This window comes from Pogona vitticeps, chromosome 2, assembly GCF_051106095.1.
Source record: "Pogona vitticeps strain Pit_001003342236 chromosome 2, PviZW2.1, whole genome shotgun sequence".
In the NCBI taxonomy this organism is placed as follows: domain Eukaryota; kingdom Metazoa; phylum Chordata; class Lepidosauria; order Squamata; family Agamidae; genus Pogona; species Pogona vitticeps.
Genome location: NC_135784.1, coordinates 21,742,646 through 21,768,489, shown reverse-complemented (window position 1 = coordinate 21,768,489; position 25,844 = coordinate 21,742,646). Strand labels below are relative to the sequence as shown.

The 25,844-nt window shown below is 44.7% G+C and overlaps 1 protein-coding gene across 5 annotated transcripts in view; it reads left to right on the top strand.

The window, feature by feature from the left end:
* LOC110091333 (uncharacterized) overlaps positions 1–22,881 on the top strand; it is a 46,500-nt gene extending 23,619 nt beyond the window's left edge. For 4 of the 5 annotated variants that reach the window (XM_072988443.2, XM_020815411.3, XM_020815410.3 and 1 more), the window contains exons 6-11: positions 1,278–1,382; positions 2,419–3,057; positions 6,727–7,143; positions 9,077–9,427; positions 16,179–16,799; positions 18,652–22,881. In XM_072988443.2, coding sequence (XP_072844544.2) covers positions 1,278–1,382; positions 2,419–3,057; positions 6,727–7,143; positions 9,077–9,427; positions 16,179–16,799; positions 18,652–19,256 — 2,738 coding nt within the window. In that variant the 3' untranslated portion in view covers positions 19,257–22,881. The remainder of the gene's footprint in view (positions 1–1,277; positions 1,383–2,418; positions 3,058–6,726; positions 7,144–9,076; positions 9,428–16,178; positions 16,800–18,651) is intronic. The other variant, XM_072988444.2, reaches the window with a different exon arrangement.
* Positions 22,882–25,844: the final 2,963 nt, after the last annotated feature.

Genomic DNA, 25,844 nt, shown 5'->3' with positions numbered 1-25,844 from the left:
AATTTTACAAGACTACGACTCAGCATTTTTGAAACTAGCAATAAAGCAATTATGAATTTCCCGGAGTTTGTGGATTTATACTTTTTCAATAGATGACGCAATTGGATTACAAAATAATTCTGTTTTCAATTCACTTACCCTTCTCTCAGTGAATGAAATACCGTATTTCTTGGACTATAAGACACACTTTTTCCTCCAAAGAAAGTGGGGGGAAATGTGTGCGCGCCTTATGGAGTGAATACGGTAAAAAAGGGTGCAATTTAAATTCTAACTGTAGGTGGCATTGGAGGCTGCTTCTTGGTAGCTCTTTCGCCCCAAGTTAGGAAAAAGCTGCGGAGGAGGGCCAGGTAAGCTCCTGGTGGTCTATTTGGGGATTCGGTGGCGATTTCGGCCTGCTAGGCCCGCGGGGGTGGTGGTAGAAGATGGCTGGGAAGGGAAGGTGGCAGTTTTGACCCTTCCCAGCCATCTTCCAGCCCCCCCCTCCACGGGCCTAGCAGGCCGAAATTGCCAGAATATTTTTTCCTGTTTTGCTCCCCTAAAAATTAGGTGTGCCTTATGCAGAGCTGTGTCTTATGGAGCGAAAAATACAGTACTTGAAAGTGCTGTTAACTGTGTTCCCAAGATTGGCTGAGAAACAGCAGATTGTTTTGAAAATGACTAAACGATTGCGGGGGGAAATCTTGGATTTGGAGGACAAATAAAAAATGAGTGCACATGTCTAATTTGAAGGTTTCATGTGGCTTCCATTAAGTTTAGAGATGGGGATATTTGCATTTATATATGAATACAAATATCCCTGTGCAGCTGGACTTGATGAGGGTCCGGCTCCTAGGGCCAGACCATCCGCTCACGCATCTGGTGGCGGCACCGGTCCTGCTCATCCTTCCAATCACGTCTGGAGTGCCACTCTCTGCCCAATCAGCAGCCATGTGGGAAGACTCATCCTTCTGCCCCCTGCCTGGAGTGGTGCTCCGGGTGCAATTGGAAAGGATGAGCAGGAACGACACTCCAGCAGGATGCTTAAGTGGACAGTCGGGCGTCAGCTGGATGCTCACTAGGTCCAACTGCCTCTCTAGTCAAGTCCTTTTCATCTCCGCACCGAGTAAGTAGAGCATCGCATCTCTTGCGTATAAAGAGAAAAAGAGCTTTCTCGCATGACCCCTGTTTTTTCAGGTGACGATAATTCTTAGGTCACAACTCCCCTTTCAGAAGGTCCAGAAAAATTCTACGTCTCCTGATAACCCTGTGTTTGTTTTTTCTTTCTTCTTCTTGAGAAGGACTTTCGGTTGTCCCATTTGAGTCCACTTCTCATCTGGATCAGCAGCGAGCCACCTTTGCATCGAGCCCCGAGCCTGCAGAATCCATTCTCAGCACCTTCTTAGGTAAGAGGGTGCGAGTGGTAGATTAATCCCGATATGGCCCAAGGGAGCTATAATTTTGTTTAAGGTTTTGCTGCCTGGAGAAAACTCTGCTCACAATCAAGGTTCAGCCCCAGGTAGCCGGCTAGGTTTACTCAGCCTTCCATCCTTCCAAGGTTGGTAAATTGAGTACCCGACTCACTGGGGGAGGGCAATGTGTAGCCTTCGTACAGTGGTGCCTCGCTTGACTACTTTAATTTGTTCCAGCGAAATCGCTGTACAGCGAAAACGTTGTAAAGCGAAATAAAAAAGCCCACTGAAATGCATTGAAAACTGTTCAATGGGCTGAAAACTCACCGTCCAGCAAAGATCCTCCATGGGGTGGCCATTTTCCATGCCTGTGCAGTGAGGAATCCATCCCTAAGCACAACAGGGGGCCATTTTCTTCAGCCGGCAGCCATTTTGAAACTTGACATTCATCTGTTTTTGATCGTCGTAAAGCGAAAATCAGTTCCCGAAGCAGGGAATCGATCATCGCAAAGCAGAAAAACCCCATTCAAACCGTCGTTTTGCAATTGCAAAAGCGATCGCAAAAACCTCACCGTCAAGCAGATTCGTGGTTAAACGGGGTAATCATAAAGCGGGGCATGACTGTAATTAATATGTAAATGCCCAGAGACTGCTTTAAGTGTTATAGGGCAGTATATAAGCAGCATGCTTCATTTTAATATTTCATTCTTGAAATCAAGGCCAACATCTCCTCGTACTCCTTTATTTGCTGTATTTTCCCTTTTTAAAATCTAAACCTATATGGCAATCTACTTTATTCTTGTGTTGTTGTTATTGTCATGTGCAGTCAGTTTGCCTCCAACTTATGGCAACCCCATGAATGAGCAATCCCTAGAATGTCTTGCCCTCAGCAGCCCTGCTCAGCTGTTGCAGATTCAAGCCTGCTGCTTCCTTTAGGGAGTCAATCCCTCTCATATTTTGCCTTCCTATTTTCCTGCTGCAAGCGACACAGGAAGTGATTCTGTGTATATTTTCCCACCCCTTCCACTAGGTGGCAGATTCCCAAGTGAGATTAAAACAGAGGATACAGAGGATTCAGATATGGATAATTCTTACGAGCCCTTTCCAGAAAAATTCCCTGATGCCGATTCCTTGGATCTTGAGACAGACCCGCTCAGTTCTGGAAGAATGCTGCCACCGAATGCGGAGCACAGAACATCCCCACGACGTCGCCGGAAAACCCTGAAAAAGAAAGGCGGTAAGGTTTATCCGCCGGAGAAGCGGCACGTTTGTTCCGATTGCGGGCACAGAGCCTATTATCTCTCCGACATGCTGAGGCATATGAACAAGCACTCGAAGGAAATTTACGAGTGCCTTGAGTGTGGGAAAACTTACAAAGGGCTCTTAACGTTTGAGAACCACCAGAAAACCCACAGGCCCCCAGACGAACTTGGCCCCAGCGAGAAAGGGAGGAAGACAAAGACTTCTCAAACTATGGAAAACTATAAGTGCCCCGAGTGCGGGATCATCAAAGCGACAAAGGTTGGTCTGACAGAACATATGAAGGTCCACTCGGAGGACAAACCTTACCAATGTCCGGAATGTGGCCAAAACTTTAAGTGGCAGTCCAACCTTTCCAGGCATCGAAATCTCCACAAGTTCCGAGAAATCCTTCCGCTCAGGTCTAGAGGTAGGAGGCCAGCTGGTTTTCAACGTTGTGGGTGGGTGTGCTCAGATTTCTAGAATGCCTTCAGTTTTCTTGTTTTGCCTTAAAGGTTCGAGGATCAATATACGGTCTGTGGGTGACCTATGAAGCTTTTTTAAAAAAAATATCAAGTGATATGAAAAATTCAGGCCGTAATAATTAATGAAAGGCCATACAAATACAGCATACAATAACAGCATTTGTAGGCTCCAGAGGGTTACATTGCATGATGTCCTGTCAAGTTGCTGCTTACTTGTAGTGACCCTTAGAGCAAGGGTCCCCAAATCCTGGTCTGCGGCCCGGTGACGGTCCTTGGCTGTTAGCAGGATCGGGCCACGGAGACAGATCTCCTCCCCCCTGCATGCACATGTGCCCCTCCCACCTGCGAGGGCACCCCTTCCCTCCACACATGGGAGCTAGTGCTCCCCTCCGCGAGCATGCCTCAATCATGAGATCAGCGGGTGCAACTCAGAAAAGGCTGGGGACCACTGCCTTAGAGGGCTTTTGAGGTACAGTGGTGCCTCGCTTAGTGACGTTAATCCATTCCAGGAAAAACATCACTAAGGGATTTTGTCGCTAAGCGATTTTAAAAAGCCCATAGAAATGCATTAAAATGTGTTTAATGCGTTCCTATGGGCTTAAAAACTGACCTTATGCGAAGATCCTCCATAGGGGCAGCCATTTTCGGTGCCTCTAAAGTGAGGTAAAACAGTGGTTGCCATTTTGTTTTCCCGGCGGCCATTTTGGAACCACCGATCAGCTGGCCAAAAATGGGGGCTTTGCGATGATTGCGTCTGCGCGATCATCGCAAAGCAAATTTTCTCCATAGGGGCCATCGCAAAGCGATCGCTTTTGCGATCGCAAAAACAGTGTCACAAAGCAATTTCGCCGTAAAACGGAGTGATCGCGAGGCACCACTGTACATAGAGTGGTCATAGCCTGGCAGGGATTCAGACTCAGGTCTCTTTAGCCATTACAGCCCTCGTTCTTTGGAACGGTATTGAGAGTCACCTAGTCTAACCTTCCGCCGGTACTGGAAATTCACGGCTGAAGCATCTCTTGATGGGTGGCAACACAGCCTCTGTTTCCAGATGTGAAGGGCAGTCTACCAGCTTTCAAGGTAAGGCTGTTTTACTTTCAAGCCACTTTGAGAACCAGGAAGTTCTCCTTAATGTTTAGGTGAAACCTCTCTTCTTGTCACGGGGAATTCATTGATTCGCACCACGTCTGCTCGCCTGACGCGAAAACATTCCTTGCCCCATCTGTCTGAGACTGTGCAAGACTCTTAAGACAATGATCCCCAAACTTGGGTCCCCAGATGTTCTAGAACTCCCAGAAATCCTGGCCAGCACCACTAGTGGCAAAGGCTTCTGTCGCAGTCCAAGAACATCCGAGAAGCACTCTTTCTAAGAGAAAGGGCAGCAATGTTTGTTTGCATTTCACACCTAGTAATGATTTCTGATGCCTCTTTGGTGTGTGTTTAGTCGTTTAGTCGTGTCCGACTCTTCGTGACCCCATGGACCAGAGCACGCCAGGCCCTCCTGTCTTCTACTGCCTCCCGGAGTTGTGTCAGGTTCATGTTGGTTGCTTCGCAGCCTCTTTGGTACTCAGTTCTTTTGAAGCCGGGTTTTGTAAACAGCACAGAGGAACAACATGTGGTAATATAGAGAAGGACAGACTTTACCTTTGAGCCTTTTTCTGAAAAGGTGGGTCTGGTTTGTTGGGAAAGACAACCTCAGTAGATAACAGCATAGTTATTACATTTGGTAATGGCTTAAGAAATCTTGCTAATATTTAATCTGTTGAGATGGCTGTCTAACATGTGTAAATATTTTCTCAGCTGTTTCTCTGTGGATTCTTGTTCTGTAGTTTTTCTTTTCGAGAATAGCAACTTTAATATCTTTTTTACAGTAATTCAAAACTCAAGGTGGTGGAGCAACCATCTGATGATCATTTAGTCCATTAATTGGTCCCATGTGGGCTGCTGTATACACAGATAGTTCATTAGGAAGATTGAAAGGTTAATTTTGGGGGCACATACCTCTGAGAAGTCCTCCCAGGCAACATGACCACGGCCAAAATACCTGGCAAATTCAAATTGTTAGTGTTTGACTGGCTGCTATGGACATTTTTAATTGATAGATATTGGTTGGTTTTTAGTGCTATGCTTTTCACTGTGTTTAATTCGGTTACAATAATTTGTTGAAAATAATGTGTTTTAACTTTTAATATTTTTTCATTTTGATTCTCTCTGCCTTCATTCCTAATTTTAGTAGAAAGGTAACATATAAATGAAACAAACAAGGGCTCTTCTGTATTTGTAGTCATTTTTACTATTTTTTAAAAATTCCTCCAACAATCACCGATTGTCACAGAACCCCTCCCCCCATATCCCTAGGATTTTCTGTAGAGCCCTTGTTTAACTGAATTCTTCCAGTCCTGAAGCTTTTTGTCTCTCTCCCCCCACCCCATATCATGCCATGTTTGGAATCTTATTGTTTTCCATGATTACTTCCTTCCGAGTGTCTATCCTGGTTACTGACCCTCTGCTACTTTGTCTAGACAGAATCATGTATTTATACCCCTCTCTCTTGACGGAACATGTTTCAGTGTGTTGTTGGAGGTGGAATCTATCTGGAGATGGGGAAGAATCTCAGAGATAAATGCAGGAAGGGAGAGGGCTAGCAGGGGTAAAAACGGAAGCTGAAGTATATGAGCGGAATAGAGTAAGAACCCCAAATCCATGGGATATTGATTCCAAACCCACACCTGCTGAAAAGATGCAGATTATAGCAAACACTATTATGATAGTGAACGCTACACATAGGATGGTCTATGGGTCCCTCTAGTGACCAGTTCTGATAACTTTGTTAGAAATACATATTTATGGAATTTTTCTTTTAATATTTTTAATATTTTCAGACTGTGGATAAGTGAATCAGTGGATACTGATCCCACGGATAAGGAGGTCCTCCTGTCTCTGAAAATCTGTATCTCTGAGTTGTGTGAAATAAGCATATGTGTTAAGGTTATAGCAAGGAAAGAAGTGTACAGTGATGCCTCGCTTAACAACGATAATCCGTCCCAGGAAAATCGCCGTTAAGCGAAAACATCATAAACCAAAATTAAAAACCCCATTGAAACACATTGAAACCCTTCAATGCATTCCAATAGGGTAAAAACTCACTGTCCAGCGAAGATCCTCCATATGGCGGCCATTTTCGCTGCCTGTATAACGAGGAATCCGTCCCTAGAAAACAGCGGGGGGCCATTTTGAAAGCCGGCAGCCATTTTGAAGCCACCGATCACCTGTTTAAAAAACATCGTTTTGTGAAGAATCGTTTCCCGAAGCAGGGAACCGATCATCGCAAAGCGAAATTCCCCATTTAGACAATGTTTTGCAATCGCAAAAAGATCGTCGTGAAGCAGATTAGTCGTAATGCAGGGCAATCGTTATGCGAGGCACCACTGTATTTCTTTTTGTGGGTCCGGGAAGAGGAATTGCATGCTTAGACCAAGTCTGTGAATGATGATTCAAACTGTTATAAGTCATGATTTCCATCAGTTTGATTTAAATCTAAGCCCCCAGTCTCTTTCACTTGCTCTGTTGGGGAAGACGTTACATCCCTTCAATTTGCTTCTCTGTTCCTACAGTTATTTCTGAACCAAAAGAGATTAACTCGGAGCCCCACAAGGATTTCACGGAGGTCCTCTCGCTGCACCCTGCCGTTAACGAACCAGATCCTGTTTCAAGGCTTCGCCCGAGGAAACCTGAAGAGCCTGAGGCACCGCCCCTCCGGCGCGGGATCAAAACTCTCCGGGTTGTGTTGACGAAACTGGCAAACACTCGGAGTGGGAAAGTACACCGTTGCACTGAATGCGGGTACAAATCCAACTGGTTGTCGGTGCTGGTTAATCATATGAGAGTCCATACAAAGGAAAGACCCTACACATGTCAGGGATGCAAGAAGAATTTCCGGTATTCATCAAGCCTTCGTAAACATCAAAAATACGTGTGCTCCCAAGATTGGCTGGCAGCCGGAGACTCTCTTGCAGAGCAGACCTATGGAGGTAAGCAGGAGAATCTGGTTGATTCCGACATCTTCCTTCTCCTTTTCAACCTTCCTTTTATGTTTTGTTTTGTCTGGTCTGGAATCTCCGCTATCCACAGCAAAAGCAGAGAGAAATATATTTGAAGTCAGTTGTGTGTTTTCCATTTCACCCCAGTGCATATTGAGCTAGAATGATCTCACTACAATATGTTATTGCTAGGAATATTGGCTCTTGCATTTCCATTGGACTATTTCAGTGATGTGAAGAGGGGGGATTTGGTGGCTGGGTAACAGCCTATCCTCCATATTATTTTACCCAGGCTTCGTGCCCTGGAGAGGACACTGCAGCTTCGCGTACAGCGTTAAAACACTAGACGCTGTTACAAGTCCTCCATACAGAGCATGTTACCATAGTCTCTCGAGAGTGAAGGATGCCTATGATGAGGAATATCCCATTTCTCCCTCAACTACAATGAGAACTGGAATGAACCTTGGAAGAAAGGCCTGAGGTGGGGTGATGGTAGTACAGTAGGACACCCCCGTATCCACAGAATCATTAACCACAGTTTCATTTATCCACAGTCTAGAAGTATTAAATGAAAAACCCTGCAGAAACAAACTATTATTCAGAAATCTGAAACAATTCAAAGGGCCAACAGAACAAACAGAAAAGGGGGTGCCCAGGAATTTGCCTTTATGACCAGGCCCCTCGCATTCAGCTTCCCCTGCCTCCTTCCTTGTCTTCCCCTTCTGGAAATCTGTCAGCTGGCTATGGTCCTCTCCCACTACAGACTAAACTCTCGCTCAGTGGTCTGGGGTCCCCAGATGATCTTGGACTACAACTCCCAGAAATCTTGACCAGCACAGCTGGTCTAGAGCACAGTGACCGCCATCCTTCCTGCAAGGGTAACCTTGGTAATCTCTTATGCGTGTGAGTCTACAGGGACCATAAAGAAGGAGGTCAGGTTGCTTACCTGTAACTCAAGTGGTCTTTTGAGCATTCACAGAAGCCACTCTCTTTCTCCTCCCCCCTGGGATGTCTTGCCTGCCATAGATTGGTGAGCTCAGAACTGAGGGAAGCGGAGAGAACCCTTCTGGATGTGTGCAGTCAAGTGGAAGGGGTTCCTGCCAAAAGCTCAGTGGAAAGCTCTGGATCATGCACAGGTTCAGAAGATGAAACCATAGAGCTGTGAGTGCACAGAGAGCCACTTGGAGAAACACAGATAAGCAACCCATCCTTAGAAAGTAAATCAAATCCTATAGAGCAGTGGTTTCCAACCTTGGGTCACCCAGGTGTTCTTGAACTCCCTCACCACCAGCGGTGCTGGCCGGGGTTTCTGGGAGTTGCAGTCCAGGAACATCTGGGCACTCAAGCTCTGGCACCCCTGTATAGAGGCTTTGGGTTGCCATTAAGTGTTTAGAGACAGGCACTTTGGGCGGTGTGTTAAGGAGGAGCACGTATAACAGAGGGGTAGGAGAAGGTCCGCAGCAGTGGCAAAAGGAGGCCTTGTATCTTTAGATTTGTGCTTCCCAACCTGGGGTTCCCGGATGTTGTTGGACTACAGCTCCCAGAAATCCTGGCTAGCATAACTAGTGGTGAAGGCTTCTGGGAATTGCAGTCCAAACGCATCAAGGGACCCAAAGTTGGAATCCACTCCTTTAGATATCATCCCATGCCTTATCAAAATCAAAGGGTGGTGGAACCTTCCCCCCCCAAGACCTTATTCAGGAATTGTTTCTAGAGTCACCTTAAAATTAACCGGAAGGCAAAAAATAAAAAAAAAAATTTAAAAATCCACCCTCGGTTTAGAATTGAGAAGAGCCGTACAGAGAAAAGGTGCATGCCTCATCTCTAAGGGCCCAAAGCTCAGCAAAGATGGGTACCACACGTAGGAACAGGACGGTCTGGAGGACCTCAGGGCAGCGAACTGAATTATTGTCTGCCCTTGCAGATGGCGAAGCATCGAGGAGGATAACGAGCTCTCTGCAGGAGAATATCAACCCGGAAACGTCTTCAAGGGGGCCTACAGTGGAACCCACGGAGCTCCTCTCGAAAAAGACGCACCCCTGTTCCAAATGTGAATACAGAGCCGAATCACTCACTGACCTTATTAAACACCTCCGCATCCATATAGGGGAAAAGTCCTACAAATGCCATACATGTGGAAAAGTTTTTCGGTCTCCATCAAGCTTTGCGAAACACTGGCAGACCCACAAAGACACCAGTTCCCACTTAGTTCCCAACAGCTCCAGTTTCGACACTGCTACGCCCGCTGTTGCAGAATGTGACGTAACACTTAGCGGTAGGTGCCTCTCTGTGTGTTTCCTTTATTCCCCCCCCCCCCCGCCCCTTATGTTTAACCTATCTTGTTTTGCAGGTCCTAATTATTATTTGCTTGTTTGTTTTATTGTTAGGCTGCCTTTTTCCTGGTAAGTGGAACCAAAGCAGCTCACCACATTAAAAGAATAGAACTAAAAACATAATAGGTTTTTATTACATTGAGCAATACCAGCTAGTATTTGTTAATATAGCACAATCCAGAATGTCTATTATTATAGATTCTTTTATATTCTCTTCTTTAAGTAAAATGCTTCCCCATTAAAATTAATTATTTTAACCCGCCCTATGTATTTTTTTATTGAAATTTACAATAGGCTGTGAGGCTAGGCAAAACATTGGGATGTTCAGGCTGTAAGATCTCACCTTTGCTGTGAATACAGCAGGAAGCCTTAGGTAGATCTCTTCTCCCCCATCTGCGCTATGGGGATAAGGATGACTGACTGTCAGAACCTTGATAAGGAATCCTGACCTCCCCCAGGAGTCCTACAGGAATGTATCGACCTCCCAGGCAAAGAGCAGAAGCCTGTCATTTGTCATAGCTGACTTTATCCCAGTAAAGGGTTAATCTCAGAATGAAACTGAGATTGGGTTCTTTTGAGAGAGGGGGCGGGCCCAGAGTTTCAGCGGGTAGAACAGATGGAGAAGATATAGCAGATGCAAACAGCAATTATTTATTGCCTTTAACTTCAGGAATACCAAGACCAAACGGGTCTAACATCTCTATTTCTGGCAATATCTTATAACTCAACTTTAACAGATCCAACATTCTTTCCTTCCTTTACATTCTCCTCACTCCAAGGGTATAGGTTGCTGCTGCGTTCTGTGCTGGTACATTCAGCACCACATACGATCCGGCAACATGGATGCTTCACCACTGCCCCCTCCAACCTGGGGAGATAAGGGCTGGAACCACAAGGGATCTCTCTCGTCCCCAAAGCCTGAGTAGTCGAAGCTGCTCCCCAGTTCCATCCCCCTCTTGGCTCACCCTGGTCTTTCTTAGGTGGCTCTGGTGGGGTGGGTGATAATCCGCCTCCAATCATCAGGTTAGGGAAGTTTCTCACTAACTTAGCGACTCTTTCTTCACCAGTCTTGTCTGTTTGTGTACTCTTGTCTTCTCGTGGTATCTGTCCCCGCTTCACTCCTGTTTTATATCATCCCATCTCCATCCCTCTGACTCCTCCCTCTTCTCTGCCTCCTCTCTGTGAGGAATACTTCCACCGCTTTTGAATTCCCTGTCCCTTCATCATCCAACTTAATCAACTCCCCCACCACACATCCTTCGCTTGTTTCTGTATGTTTTTCAATGGAGGACGGCACACTTTGACTCTCTCGCTCACACGCCGCCCGCGACGAGTGGGCCGTCCTCTCTTCAGAGCCCGTCATTCCTTCTCCCTGTCGGGCAAAATAGTCTGCATTAGCATGAGCACTACCTTTCTGGTACTTTATCTCAAAAGTGAATGGTTTTAGGCTCAAATACCACGTAGTTAGTTGGGGGTATACATCCTTCATAAGATTCAACCATTGTAACGGAGCGTGATCCGTGATAAGCGTGAAAGGGGCTCCTAATAGATAATAGCGTAAAGCTTGTATCACCCATTTTACTGTAAATGCCACTTTCTCAATGGTGGAGTATTTTTGTTCTCTTGGGTTTAATTTCTTACTAAGATACATAACTGGGAACTCTATTCCTTCCTTTTCTTGGGATAACACTGCGCCTACCCCTGATGCATCAGTTTGTACAATGAAGGGGACCTCAAAGTCAGGGGCATGCCTGCTTGGTAGCTCTGCTAAGATCCTTTTAAGCTTCTCAAAGGCATCATTCTCTTCTTTGCCCCAGACTACTCTATTAGTTTTCTTCTTCCTTGTCAAATCACTAAGAGGTGCTGCTATGTGTGCAAAATTAGGTATAAATTGCCTATAGTACCCTGCTAGTCCTAAGAACTGTTGCACCTCCTTCTTCATTTGAGGTGTGGGCCACCTTATCTGACACTGGTTGGATCTTCCCTTGTGTCACCTGGAACCCCCCAAAATTTCACTCCTTTCCATGCTATTTTGCACTTTGAGGGATTGACTTTAAGCTTGGCTTTTTGTAGCTCTTTCAGTACTCTCTCTAGATGTCGCAGGTGATCTTCCCAACTATCGCTATATATTAGGATATCATCTATGTAGGCTCCAGCAAAATCTCTGACAGGTTCAAGTACCTTGTTGATCAACCTCTGGAATGTTGCCACCGCCCCATGCAACCCAAATGGCATTCTGGAGAAATGGAAAAGGCCCTTGGGAGTCACGAAAGCAGTTTTTTCCTTGTCTTCTGGTCTTAAGGGTATCTGCCAATAGCCTTTTGTTAGATCTAATGCGGTTAGGTATTCTGCTCGTCCCAACCTTTCTAATAAGTCCTCTATCTTTGGCATGGGGTAGGCATCGAATTTTTTGTTATTTTATTTTATTTATCTAAGGATACAAAAGGCAAAAAGGGGGGGTGGAAGGAAAGGGGTTAGGGTTGGGGAGAGTAGCAGAACACATAATACGCCATCATCCAATCAAGTCATATTGCAAGAAAACAATTCTACTTTCAGTTTCTTCTTTTTTTGTAATTCATTTGCCCACTTACTATCCACTTACAACTTTATTTTAGTTTGCATCTATGTTATTCCGACAGTGTCTGAGACCCATCTCCATTTGTATGTTAAATCCCATTCTTCAATTTTCTTTTGGCTTAGGAAGCTATTAAGCACATCTGAATCGATATCTATTTCTATCTCATTCCCTACTTTCTCAATAGATTCCTCTTGTTTCGCTGACTCTACTTTCTTCCAATTTTTGGGAGAAGAGAATGCATCCAACACAACCATCAATTTTTCAATCTCACATTTTCTGGCTGCAGTAATTGAATGGATCACTAGATGGCTCTTTACCCCTTCTATATTGCTTGGTATCTTACTCAATAGAGGCTGTTCTGTAGTTGTTACATTTTTACATAGCTGTGTTTCAACATCTGATGATTTCTTTTTCATCAAATTTTCTATCTGGTTAAGATGTTCATTTATTTTCTGAAATCCTGAAGTTATTATTTCCTGTATATTAATCTACCATTCCTTATCTATTTTTTGGTGCCATCATTCCCACTCCTAATTTCTTCCTCTCACCATAAACCAATGCTATCACATGTAATCATATATATATACCATACATAAATCACATATGAGTCCACCTTGAATCCAAAGCTTGAAATATGGCTATGGCAGAGTTAGCCTTTTTTTCCTGCAAAGAGTCAACAAAGTTCTATTATCAGGATCCCACGGTCCAGCCAAAAGCATCCAGATTTCAGCTCACCAGATTTCAGTCTCTCCAGCAAATCACTTTATAATCCGACTGATCTTCTTTCCATTAGTCCATAGTCCCATTTAAGCAAGCAATATAGTATTACTAGGAAGTCAAGAGTCTCTAGAGTCCATTAAGTAAAGCTCCAGTCCTTGTTTTCCGGTCTGCTCAGCCCAGCTAGCCAGTTGTCGCTGTTTCGTTTCCTCCTCCGTCTGTTCTCATGATCTAAAAATAGCAACTCATCCCGTCTTCTTCCAGGAACCAAATAAATGCCTATTTCACACAGACTAATTCTTCCACATTGAGTCGCAGTGCCTAAGTTTCAGTCTCATAAATCCTATCCCTCGGTGTTTCCCTCTGGGATTTTAAAGAACAAACAAATTTCCTTCACTGTCTCTCTTTTGACTGTGTGCCAGCCTGCTATTTCCAAGACAGTTTAAGAGTTCAGGAGTCAGAGGCAGACTGGTAAGCAAACTTGCGCCACTTCTTTTCCTCCTTTTGCCAAATTCTTTTCACTCTACCTCTTTTTTTTCCAGCTTAAAGGGGCTGTTCATAGATCAAAAGCTTCAATTAGTTTTCCAAATTATAACCCATGTTCTACTCTCTTCCTTTTCTGGTACTCACGGTTCGTGCCAAACAAAATGGCTCCTGCATCGATTCGTGCTTGAGTAAATCTTACAGATAGAAGAGATACTGGGTCGCCACCCACTCTCTCCCCCTCCTGTCATCACCAAATGCTTCAGAGATATCTCTCCTGATCTCTCCTTCGACCCCCTTGTTCTAGGGGTGTCCCGGATCTAGCAGTTCAAGCATTTTCTAGGGAGCTCTCCCTGTTGCTGCAAGCTTCACCGCGACAAGCCCCGCCTCTCCTGGGTTGGCGTCGAATTTTGACACCTCATTCAATTGTCTATAATCTATGCATTACCTCACATTACCATCTGGTTTGGGGACGACTACAGGGTAGCTCCTCCAAGGACTCCTTGAAGGTTCAATCACTCCCAGCTGCAACATGTCTTCTATCTCCTTATTTGTGGTGTCTTTCAGATGACGGGGCCAATTCCTACTTCCCCACCGAACTACCACCTGTGTTTGCGTATTAATAGCATGTTCTACTAAATCTGCATTCCCTGGCATCCCTGAGAAGACTTCTTGAAATTGCAGTTCTAATTCCTTTATCTGCTATTTTTGTCTTTCCTCCAAATCATCACTCAGTTCAGTTCTCTGCTCTTCTCTGAGATAGCCGCTGGCCTCAGGTCCAAATTCATCATCCCTCACTTCTCCCCATAATGCCTCCCTCTCTTTCCACTCCTTTAATAAGTTAACATGAAAAATTCCTTTTTTTAGTCTTGTCAGGCATTAAATTCTCATAATCCACTGCTCCTACCTTCCTCAACACCTCGTAGGGCCCCTGCCATGTGGCAAACAATTTAGCTGAGGCCGCTGGCATAAGTAAGAGCACCTTTTTTCCTGGTTCAAATTGTCTTATCTTCACTTTAGAATCATATCTACGTTTTTGTCCCTCCTGGGTTTTAAGCAGATTTTCTTTCGCCAACCCTGCCACCCTTTGTAAATGTTCTCTCATCACTATAACATGTTTTACGACTGTTTGTGACTCATCTTTCCCACTCTCCCACTTCTCTTTCACCAAATCTAAGATACCCCTGGGATTCCACCCATACATCATTTCAAAGGAAGTGAAACCAGTAGATTCTTGAGGTACTTCTCTGACTACAAACATCAATGGAGCTACCAATAGGTGCCATCTTCTGGGTTTCTCCATAACTAATTTTCTAAGCATCCCTTTCAATGTTTTGTTAAACCTTTCTACTAATCCATTGGTTTGCGGGTGATATACTGCCGTATGTAAAGGTTTTACTCCTAATAGCCGCCACATCTCCTTTAAAGTTTGACTCATGAAATTTATCCCTTGATCTGTTAGAACCTCCTTTGGGAAGCCTAGCCTGGTAAAGACTTGTAACAATTCTCTAGCCAACACCTTAGAGGTGGTAGAACGTAGTGGCTTCCAGGTAGCGTGTCACATAATCTATGATTACCAATACATGTGTATGACCTCCTGCAGACTTCATTAAGGGTCCCATAATATCTATACCTATTCTTTGAAAGGACTGGTCTATCAGTGGCATGGGTATCAGAGGCGCGCCCGGACGAGGTTTGGCTTGGGCCTTTTGGCACTCCGGGCAGGTCTAGCAGATCCCCCTGTCTAGGCCCAGCCACCAGAACCGCTGTTTAATTCTAGATTTCATTTTATCTTGTGCTAAATAGTAGATACAAATATTAATGTGATAAAAATAACAGATTATTTGTTGATGATGATGGAGATGAAAGTTAAGAAAGATTGTAGAGAAGCTAGAAGATGAATAGATTCCAATATTTTTCAGTATACAGATGTAATGGATAGAGCTAAGAAAGAGTGGATAGAAATATGGTCCGTAAATGAAGCAGGCAGGAGTAAAATAGGAGTGTTGAAAGCAGTTATGAGAGGAATTGCGATAAGAGAATTATGCAGTGATAGATAGATAGATAGATAGATAGATAGATAGATAGATAGATAGATAGATAGATAGATAGATAGATAGATAGATAGATAGATAGATAGATAGATAGATAGATAGAAGAATCATTAAAGATTTAGAAAGTAAATATTTTATAGAGATAAGAAGAAATTAGAGATTGTAGCTCAAAGGAGAGACCAAAAAACATAGTTAGAAAAGGTTCAGAGGGATTTGATATACTCGAAGAGAAGTTTTTTTGAATACAGTAATAAAAATGCAAAGCTTTTAGCTAGGGTAGCTCAAACTAAAAACCTAAAAAACACTATTGGAGTGATCAGAGATAAAACAGGAAAGAATTGTAGCCTGATAAAGGAAAAACTAGTAATATTACAAGCATTTTACCAAAAATTATATAAAGGTGATAATATATTGAAAGTATAAGCCCCCTTGCAAGAGTGAGTGTGCTTGTTCACGCATGTGCATGAGCGCAGGGGTGCACTGCCTTCTCCAGCTGGTCCGCGGACCAGAAAAGGTTGGGGAACACTGCCCTACACAATAGGTTTTTGCCATATGCAGGGAGGCTTGGAATCCCCTGAGGTTCTACTGTACTTAAAATAAGGGAGATATTCTTGTACTACAGCTTCTGTTAACCCAAGCCTGTGAAGCATGATGGAAGTTGTAGTTCAACAGCATTCAGAAAGTCATAAGCCGTTCCCCTTCAGTCTCGCCATTTTTGAAGGCAAGTTTGAACATTTGTGGCAGGTTCCATCCTGAACGTCACACAGGGCTAAAGCAGGAGATTTGGGGGCAGTTGGGGAGTTCTTGCATTCTCCTGAGCAGCTTGCTTGATTATCTGAAGGGGTCTCTCTGTTTCTGCAGATGATGAGGAGTTGATTAATGTTCTGGCCAAAAAATCAGCAGGAAAATCTGGCCGTCCTGCTGCTCCAAAGGGCAAGGTGTCAAAAACCAAGGCCCATCAAATGGTACAGCAGAGAAAAAGAAGGGCCACTGAGACATTGAAAAATGCGGAAGGGTCAAAGAAAAGCAGATATGATACGCTCGAGAAAAAACACAAATGCCCGGATTGCCCACATCGAGCTTACTACTTATCCGATCTGCTGAGACACCAGAGAGTCCATACGCGTGAGAAACCCTACAAATGCCCCGATTGTGGCAAATCCTTCACTCAAAAGTCTGCCGTCACAAATCACCAGAAAACCTGTCAGATCCAGGGCAACAAAAAGCCGGAGGAAAAAATGAAAAAACACAACGGAAAGAAGAAATACACGTGTTCCAGATGTGGACACAAAACATACAAACTTTCGACTCTTCTGGTCCACTTGAGAACCCACTTGGGCGAGAAACCTTTCAAATGCCAAGACTGCGGGCAAAGCTTCACCCAGAGTTCAAACCTTTCTCGGCACAGGAGGCTTCATAAGGCTCCAGAAAACACCGGCAGCCAGGAAACGTCTCCTTCCAACCTTCCAGAAAATACTGCAGGTGGGCGCCGTATTCGAACGGAAAAGTGTACTTTATTCATTTTAGTCTGACCAGGGTGAATGAAAATCAATGATTTAGAAAAAATCAAATTGATTTAAACCATCCATTTTTTATTTATTTATTTATTTATTTATTTATTTGTTTATTTATTTATTTATTTATACATAACCCGCCCATCTGGTCTTCTGACCACTCTAGTGTTTAAAAAACCTGGCTAGTCATTCAGGGAAAGCTTGCCTGGAGAAAAAGGTCTTGGCCTGCTTGCAGAAGGACAGCAAAGAGGGGGCCAGCCTGGCCTCCAGTGGGAGGGAGTTCCAGAGTCTGGGAGCAGCCACAAAGATGGCCCTCACCCATGTCCCCACCAAGTGCACCTGTGAAGGTGGTGGAATCGAGGGAAAGACCCATCCCGATGATCTTAACAGTTGAGATGCAGTTCTGTTTGCTAGATATCTCAGTGGTTTGGGCATCTGGCTGTGGGGCCAGAGGTTGGGAGTTCGAATCCCCACTGTGTCTCCTTGAGAGAGACTGGACTCGATGATCCATAGGGTCTCTTCCAGCTCCACCATTCAGAGGTGATTTGAATCAAATTGATTTTTAAAAATATTTTTTTTATTTAAATCATCGAAAAAAATTTATTTAAATCCATTCGTTTGAGTCCAACCCATCTACAGTTTAGCATCCAGAATCCTCTGACTTAGGACCGATGGGGTAACGCCAAGAGTGTAACTTTCAGCAGCTCGCTGCTCACTTTTCTTATCACACCGCGGTTGCATGACTGGACATATGACAAGAAAAATCAATGCCACCTTTATTAACTAGAGGCAGTTTGCTGTTGAAATAGACACTGCTAAAAGATAATCAACCCCACAGGGTAGAAATCTTCACCTTTACCTAGAACAATAGCCTTTTGTGTCTAGATTTTTAAAATGTGAAACTGGAGTTCTGTTTTTATACTTCAGATAAATATATTTGGGTCAAAGGAAAGGTTAAGAAAGGTCTGGTGAGAATATAGGTCATTGTGGAAAAAAACTTTCTTATCAAACTCAGCACTTCTGAATCTTCACAAAGTGGCAAGCCTTAAAGTCTGATAGAGATCTTTGCTTCCTTCATTCCTTGGTAAGGAATGCTCTTATTTTTTTCCACCAACATGGATAAACTGCAGCCGAAACTCTGCTCACAACCTTGTTTCAGTCCCATGTAGCCGGGCTCAAGGTTTGCTCAGCCTTCCATCCTTCCAAGGTCAGTGAACTGAGCACCCAGCTTGCTGCGGGGGAAAGGGCAATGTGTAGCATGCCTAATTCAATGAGGTTGTACGTAGAACATGTCGGGAATTTTTTGCAGTCTTTCCCCATGTTGGCTGTCCTCCCCCCCATAGATCGATTTATTTATTTTTATTACAAAAGCAGTTCTCTTTTTGAAAGACTTCTTTATCCAGCGGCATCTCAGTCCACTGAAATTACGGCAGAGAGAAGCGTTGGTGTTTACCCAGATGCCACATCTTTACCATCGAAGAGTCTCAAGCGGGATGGATAAAAATCAATGCTTTTTTTAAAAAAAAAAATCACAATTAAATTCACAATTTAATACCCCCCCCCAAAGCATTTTCTTGGTTTAAATAGTAAAAAAATAATAATCCAGTTTTTAAAATTAAAATTGTCGTTTAAATCATTTGGATTTCAGTCAGATCTGTCTTGGTCCCAAGAGAGCCTGCAGGTTTTCGATCAGCTCATGGAAACAAAATATGCCGTAAATGAAATTAAAAAAGCCCGGGAAACCTCTGGGATTTCTTTTCTTTCTGATGAAGCGATACTTTCTCAGTTGTCTCCCTCTCTGTTTCCCTCCATCCCCACAGGAAACGAGGTGCTTCCGCTAATCAAGGTGAAGGAGGAAGAACTGGAGCTGGAAATAACGCCGGAGGGTGATCAGATCCCGGCCGTCGCCCCCAGGGATACGAGTGCAATCGCTACTCTCAGTCAGCGGTGGCGGTACAATAGGGAGGAAAAGGAGATAGTTCCAGAAGGAGGCTTCAAACTTGTCGAGCCGAAAAAGGAGAAAGATGACGAAGAGCTAGGCAAACCTGAGGAACCTCTAAAGGACGAAACCACGGAAGCTTGCAACAAGCCCAGCGAACTGCAAAAGGAGGCGGAGGCAGAGAAGCTGGCAGAAAAGCTGAGAGATGAGTTAGTCAAGAAAGAAGTGACCGTCCGAGCGATGCTGGAAAAGTTTGCATACTGCAAAGGCCGGGAGACCGATCCCGGCAAGACAGAGTCGGAGACCACCCCGGCGGTCCAGGAGGGAGAGAAGCCACCTTCCAAAGAGGCCACAGGTGGAGAAGACCCTCTCCAGGAGGATGCCAAGAAGAACATCATCATGCCCATCCTCTGTGACCAGTGCGGGGAGGGCTTTTCGAAGGACAGCGAGCTGATCAGGCATCAACTCAGCCACCACTGGGAGTGAAACCTCACCGTTGCCCCGAGGGTTTCTTTTTTGCAAAGATGATTTCGGGAGCCCTCAGAGAGCGCCTGACTTTTTTTAGCCGACCCGTGCGTGTCCCGAGTGTCGGAAAATCCCTTTGTCCTGCTCAGTCTGCCACCGAGGCACCGTAATTGTCCTGCCGGACAGTCTCTCTTTAGAAACCCATCGCATGGACCCACACAAGAAGGAATGGAAGGACAGGCAGAAGCCTGTGTGCGAATGTCGCAGATCGATTTTTGCACTGGCCTTTAGATCTCGTCCCTTTTCTTTTTCAGGCCCTTTCCCACACCAGGTTGAAGTACCTGCCTGTTTGCACCCAGGTCATACCCGCCCTCCTTTCCTGTTGTGTTTTTTCACGTGCATATTCTTAACCAACCCGTTGTGAATACAGTGGGTTCTTTTTTATTATTATTACTGAACTCCCATCTAAAACCTGAGGGTTCCAGTATCCCACTGGTATTTCCAGCCAGAGTAGACCCATTGACTCAGCAGAGTTTATCGAAGTGTTACTTCCCTTTCAGTGATTTTGAGGTCGTGGGTCTGCTCTCATTGGGACTGGAGTCGGAGTTAAGGCAGAGACCGCAGCGTCTGCTCTACCGCTACCTCTTTAACAGGGGTTCAATCTACAGCAAAGGCCAATGGATCATGTCTACCTCTTTCTCCAGAGAAGGACCAGCTGCTGATGGATGCCGCTCAGGCAGGAGTGGGGCAGGTATAGTGAGTGAGGGCAGGGATGGGGATAAGTGAGGAATCTTCCAACAGCATGTGAGTTTTGTGTGGTGACACGGCTCCGAGCAGTTGGAATGTTCATGAACAGTCTTTGGGTTGTTGTTTTCCCCCCTCCACCATTGCACTCGTGTGTAAGAATTATTTATTTTGTTTCCAAATTAGCTGAAAACTGAGCATTGGCAGCCTGCTAGATACAGAATTTCCAAAGGCTTTGTCCTTTGTTTTACCTCAGGTTATTCTCCTTCCCTGTTCCTTCTTGTTGCGTATCATACGGAAGAGACAGACACCATTCTATTGTCTCTGTAAATCTGAAAAATAAAATTGAAGTAAATGCATTCCAGAACTGGATTTGATTTTAGAAGGCAAAGTTTAAAGGAGGGAGTGGAAATTCATAAGGATTCATCTGGAAGAAAAATCCAATTAATAAATAATTTTTTGAGGACCTCTGAAGAAAGTGGTTCCAGAGGACCTGCTCTGAAGACCTCCATCAGAGCGTCCATGTGCCAACAGAAGTTTACAATCCCTAACTTTTGTGTTCCTTTACCACGGAAGTGGAGAACCTTTGGCTTGCTTGAACTACAATGCCCATCTTCCATTCCCATTGACTGTTTCAGCTGAGGCTTCTGGGTGTTGGGATGCATTTAAACAGCAAGGGAAGGGGTAGATAAGAAAGCCATCTTCGATCCATATTTTTTGTAAAGCATTGTTTTATGTTAAGTTTTAAATTAATAACAAATACCTGCGGTGGGGAGGGGCACTGTACAAATTAATTCACATTTAGAAATGAGGAAGAAAATGGGAGGGGGGGACAAAAGGAACACAGGATGTACAGAAAAAGTTAGAAGATGCAATATGCTCTATACTTAAGAGTTTTTAGAAGACTCAGATGCTGAAAGGAGATCATCATACAGTGGTGCCTCGCTTAATGAGCGCACCATATAACGATGAATCCGCATAGCGATCCCGTTTTCGGGATCGCTAATGCGGAGGCATAGCGTCGGCCCCAATGGGCAAAACTCGCATAGCGAAGATCGGTAAGCGTTTCGCTTACCGATCTTCGCATTGCGACACCCGCAGATCAGCGGTTTCAAAATGGCTGCCGGACGCCCAAAATGGCCACGCGCAACGTTTTTGCGCCCTCCCCTCGCTTACCGAGGGCGCGAAAATGGCTGCCGGACCCTGGAAACTTCGCTAAATGGTGAGTTTTGTGCCCATTTGGAACCCATTAAACGATATTTATTGCGTTCCAATGGGCTTCCCTGTTCCGTTTAGCGAAGTTTTCACATAGCGAAGGTTAATCCGGAACGGATTAACCTCGCTATGTGGGGCACCACTGTATTTGTTACTTTAATCCATGAACAGGATGGGACTTAAGCGCTACGGTTGACCTAGAGGTCCTTTTCTTGTCCTTTTTTTGTTCCTGAATGCAGGAGGCAGCTTAAATATTGCCGTGAAGGAGAACTTAATTGCCTCCTGAGGCAGGCTGTTCCACTGACTGGCAGTTCCTCCTAACGTCCTGCCAAAATCTGCTTTCCTTTATTCCCGCCTTCGGGAGCGACAGAGAACAAATCCCTACCATCTTCTGCATCCAATGATTCTCAGTTCTTTGTCTTCCACAAGTTTTAAAGATGATGTCAAGAATGGCAGCTCTTTGTTCATAGCCAGACACAGCCTTGCTTTGATGACAACATTTTAAGCCAGTGGTTCCCAGCTTTGGGGTCACCCCGGTGTTCTTGGACTGCCTTCCCAGAAATCCTGGCCAGCATAGCAAATGAAGGCTTCTGGGAGTTGTAGTCCAAGAACACCTGGGGGAACCCAAGGTTGCGAATGTGTTTTTCAAGGGTTCTCCATTTTTAAAATTGAAACTGGGAGTGAACTTGCTGGTCTGAACTTGTTGAAAATAACAATTTTTTTGAGGCTTGCAGCCTCAGCTGGTCCTAGGAGCCTCCCTCATGGTGAGCCATCCTTGGGTAAAAGAACAGAGGAGATATCCAGGCATCACTCTGTCAAGGGTGCTGTAGCTACAAAGGTCAGGGTAGGTTGGTGGGCATCTTTTGGACTGGGTGTGACACCCTATCCTGGTCGCAACCCTTTGATTTGGCGATTCCAGGCACACACTACACCTCTCTTCTCTTTTCCTGCCTCCAGCCACTTCCGATTCTGCTTTCTGGGATCTCCTCCAATCTTGGGTTGTGTTGTGTTGTGTTATGTTGTGTTTTTCCACAGTGAAGGCCCTGGTTGGCTTTTTTTTTTTTAATTGTATTTTTAAAAGTTTTAGACATCTCTTTTTAAAAAATGGCAGAAATACACCTGGTGGATCAGACCAAAAGTCAGTGTAACCTGGGCTTCTTATCTCACAGAGCCAAACAGTTCCATAGAAAAAGCTAAGAAGACCCTGAGAATCTCCTGTTTCTTAATCCTCTCTAGGAATCAGTGTGAGGATAGACAGCCTCATATATCCTCACTGTCTATCCTCACATACACACATATATATACACACACACATATAGATATATGTATATTCAGGGATGGTGAGAGGGTAAGCACTGGCAAAGGTGTTCTGATTTTACTATCGTGGTGCTGTTCAGTGCAGAAATATACAATGAAATAAAGCAGGAATCTTGATGTGCATCCCTGTATATATCTACTTGAAAGTAAGTTCCACCGAGTTCAGCGAGACCTATTCTGATGTCCATATGTTTGGCACTGGAGTGTTAGCTGCTTATTCCTAAAGGTGGGGTGGGGCAGGGGCTATGTCTGCATAGGAGTTAAAAGTAAAATTAATTTAGAGTTCCTGAGTTATGTGGCTTGTATAAATTGTAAAAAGTTTCAATGACCTTGTAGACCTGGTTCTCAATAAAGATTTTTACCACTTTGATATTGAAAGTATTTTTTTTCTAAAAATAAATAAAAAATAAATGTATCATCCTGCAAAGTAAGCCCACTGTAATCACTTGTGAAACAGCAAATACCATTAAGTGAAGTGTACCATATTTTTCCGTGTATATGACCCCACCAATGTATAGGACGACCCCCTAATTTTTATCCTTGGCAGAGGAGCAGTCAATGGACAGCTGCAAGGGGCAGCTGAGTGCGGCTGCTCCTCCGTCTCCTGCTGCCACTGCTATCCATTTGCCCCCTCCAGTGCCACTACTGGGGCTTGCCTCCAGCTCATGTTGCCGCCTTGTCTCCTGCCCGAAGGAGGCCATGGCTGCAATCCGGTGGTGGCAGTCAATGGGTAGCAGCAAGAAGTGGCCAAGCGCGGCTGCTCCTTTGCCTCCACCTCCTGCTGCAGTTTCCTCCAGCACCACTCGCAGGCTCAGCAGCAGGAGGCGGAGGCAAAGGAGCAGCTGCATTCAGTCACCTCTTGCTGCTGCCTATTGACTTCTGCCGCCACCACCGCATTGCCCCCTCCAGTGATTGTCTTCTTCGGGCAGGGGACAAGGCGGTGAGATGAGCTGGAGATAAGCCCTGGCAGGAGGCGGAGGCAATCAGACTGCTGCTGCCTTCCGTATATAAAACGACACTCAAATTTTCCTCGAATTATTTTAGGAAAAAGTGTCATTTTATACACGGAAAAATAGGGTAACTTAGTTTCTCACTAGACATGCTGAGTTCTACAGTGCCAGAGATTTGCAGTCTTTATTTTACATGAATTAATTTTTATGGTAAAGCTTATTCACACAAGGCTCAGAGAGGACCTGAAAAATCCAAATAGACACATATAGGAAGGGGAAGGAAGGTCAGCCTGTCAAATCATTAAAATGATGCTTAACTCTCTCTAGGAGTTCTACATAATTTTATTGGCCTCCTGGGGGAAAATCAGAAGCCTGTGTTTGTCATAGCTGGCATTTATCCCAATAAAGGGTTAATTCCAGAATGAAACCAAGCAAACAATAATTATATCAACTTCCATCTTAATACCAAGGTATAAAGCTTTTAATTGTTGCAATAATTCCAATCAGCTTGTCTAATTCTACAAGCTTTATCTAAATGCTTCTTTGTACCATATGCACAAAATTCTTTAGAGCTATAAAACACAAAAGTCTTACTGCTATGAAGAAAACAGTTGGCAGAAATCTTTCCATGCAAGAAATCAGAAGACTTGAGACTCAGAAGGGCAGTAATGAAGGAATTAGGAAAGGTGTGAGGGTCCAGTCTTCAACTCTTTTTTTTTCTTCAATTAAATCAGCAGACTTCCGTGGTTTTGAAACAGGGGTAACATTTATTTGTGTGTTTAACAAGAAACCAGTATCAGCAAAAGCAGTCCAATGTTTGTCTCCTTCCAACAGCAGGTCGGCAAGGGCCTGACCAGTCCAAAGAAGTTCAGTACCGGTCTTGTTTCTCCTTCCAGTAAGGCGACTGTGTCATCGTCCCGGGTGTCCAACCAGAGGGTGTCCTGGGTTGTAGCGGAGATCTGCCAGGGTCCTCCGGGTATCCCCTCCTATGCATTTCCCTCACCCTCCATTCCAGTCTTTCATGTCTCTCAACCTTCACTCTCTCGCCTCAGCGTCTCCTCAATATGAGGGTCTCGGTGGGGTCTCCCTCTGTCTGATAATCCACCAACTCTTTCAGGACTCTTAAACTCCCAGATGCCAGTCAATGGGTCTTGCATCCAGACCCACTCCCCAACCTGGCGGCAACTGCCCTCCTCTTCCTTTTATATCTGGCACCCCCGCCTCTATCTCTACTGTTGGCTTCCACTCTTCCCGCTGTTTCTTCCCTGGTTCTTCTGACTGTCCACTTCCGCATCTCCTCTACTCCCCAGGTGTGTGGTGTGTCTCTGGCGGCTCTGCTTTCTTAGGCAGGGAGACAGGCAGTGTCTAAATCTCGGCAGTGAGAGAGAGGGATAGCACTCCGGCAAGACTGGTAGTGCTCTCGCCTCCGGTCTCACATGCCCCCCCATCTGAGAGGGCCGTCCATTCCTCCTCGCTCTTTGCCAAGGGACCCTGCTGGGAGAAATAGTCTACATTAGCATGTTCCTTCCCCTTCTGGTACTGCACAGTGAAGGCAAATGGCTGTAGAACCAAATACCAACGTGTTAGTCTAGGGTTAGTGTCCTTCATTTGGACTAACCACTGTAACAGTGCATAGTCTGTAATGAGTGTGAAGGGGGCACCCAGCAAATAGTACCTTAAGGCATGGGTGGCCCACCTTATCGCCAGAGCCTTCTTTTCAATGACAGTGTATTTTTTTTCCCTTGTGGTTAGCTTCCTATTTAAATAGAGGACCGGGTACTCTACCCTGTTCCACACTTGTGCTAATACGGCACTATCACTTGGTCTGAAACATGTGAACACGACGAAAGGTAGATTAAAGTCAGGGGCAAACCTGGTTGGTAATTCACACAACACTGATTTAAGCATTTGTAAGGCTTCTTCTTGGACCCTTCCCCATTGCACCCATCACCCTGCCTTCTTTTGTGTAATATCAGTTAGGGGGGCTGCTATGGTGGAGAATCATGGCACAAATTGACGGTAATACCCAACCAACCCTAAAAATACCTTTTTAGTGCATGGTCAGTACCACTCCGTTATCTTAGTGACTTTGCCTTCTTGAGGCTGAATTTCTCCACCTCCTACGGTGAAGCCTAGATATTCTACCTTTGGGAGGGTCATTCTGCATTTCTTAGGATTGGCGGTTAATCCTGCCTTTCTTAGCTCCTCTAGAACCTGGCGTGCTCTAAATGCTCTTCCCAATTATGTCAGCGTGAACCAACTGAAATGGTCTTTGTGTCTGACTGGTGCATTCCTTACTTTTTGAACTTTGGTTTTGCAAGCTTACACACATGGCAGTCTAAATAAGTTTTACAAGGCTTCATTTTTACACCTTTAGCTAAGC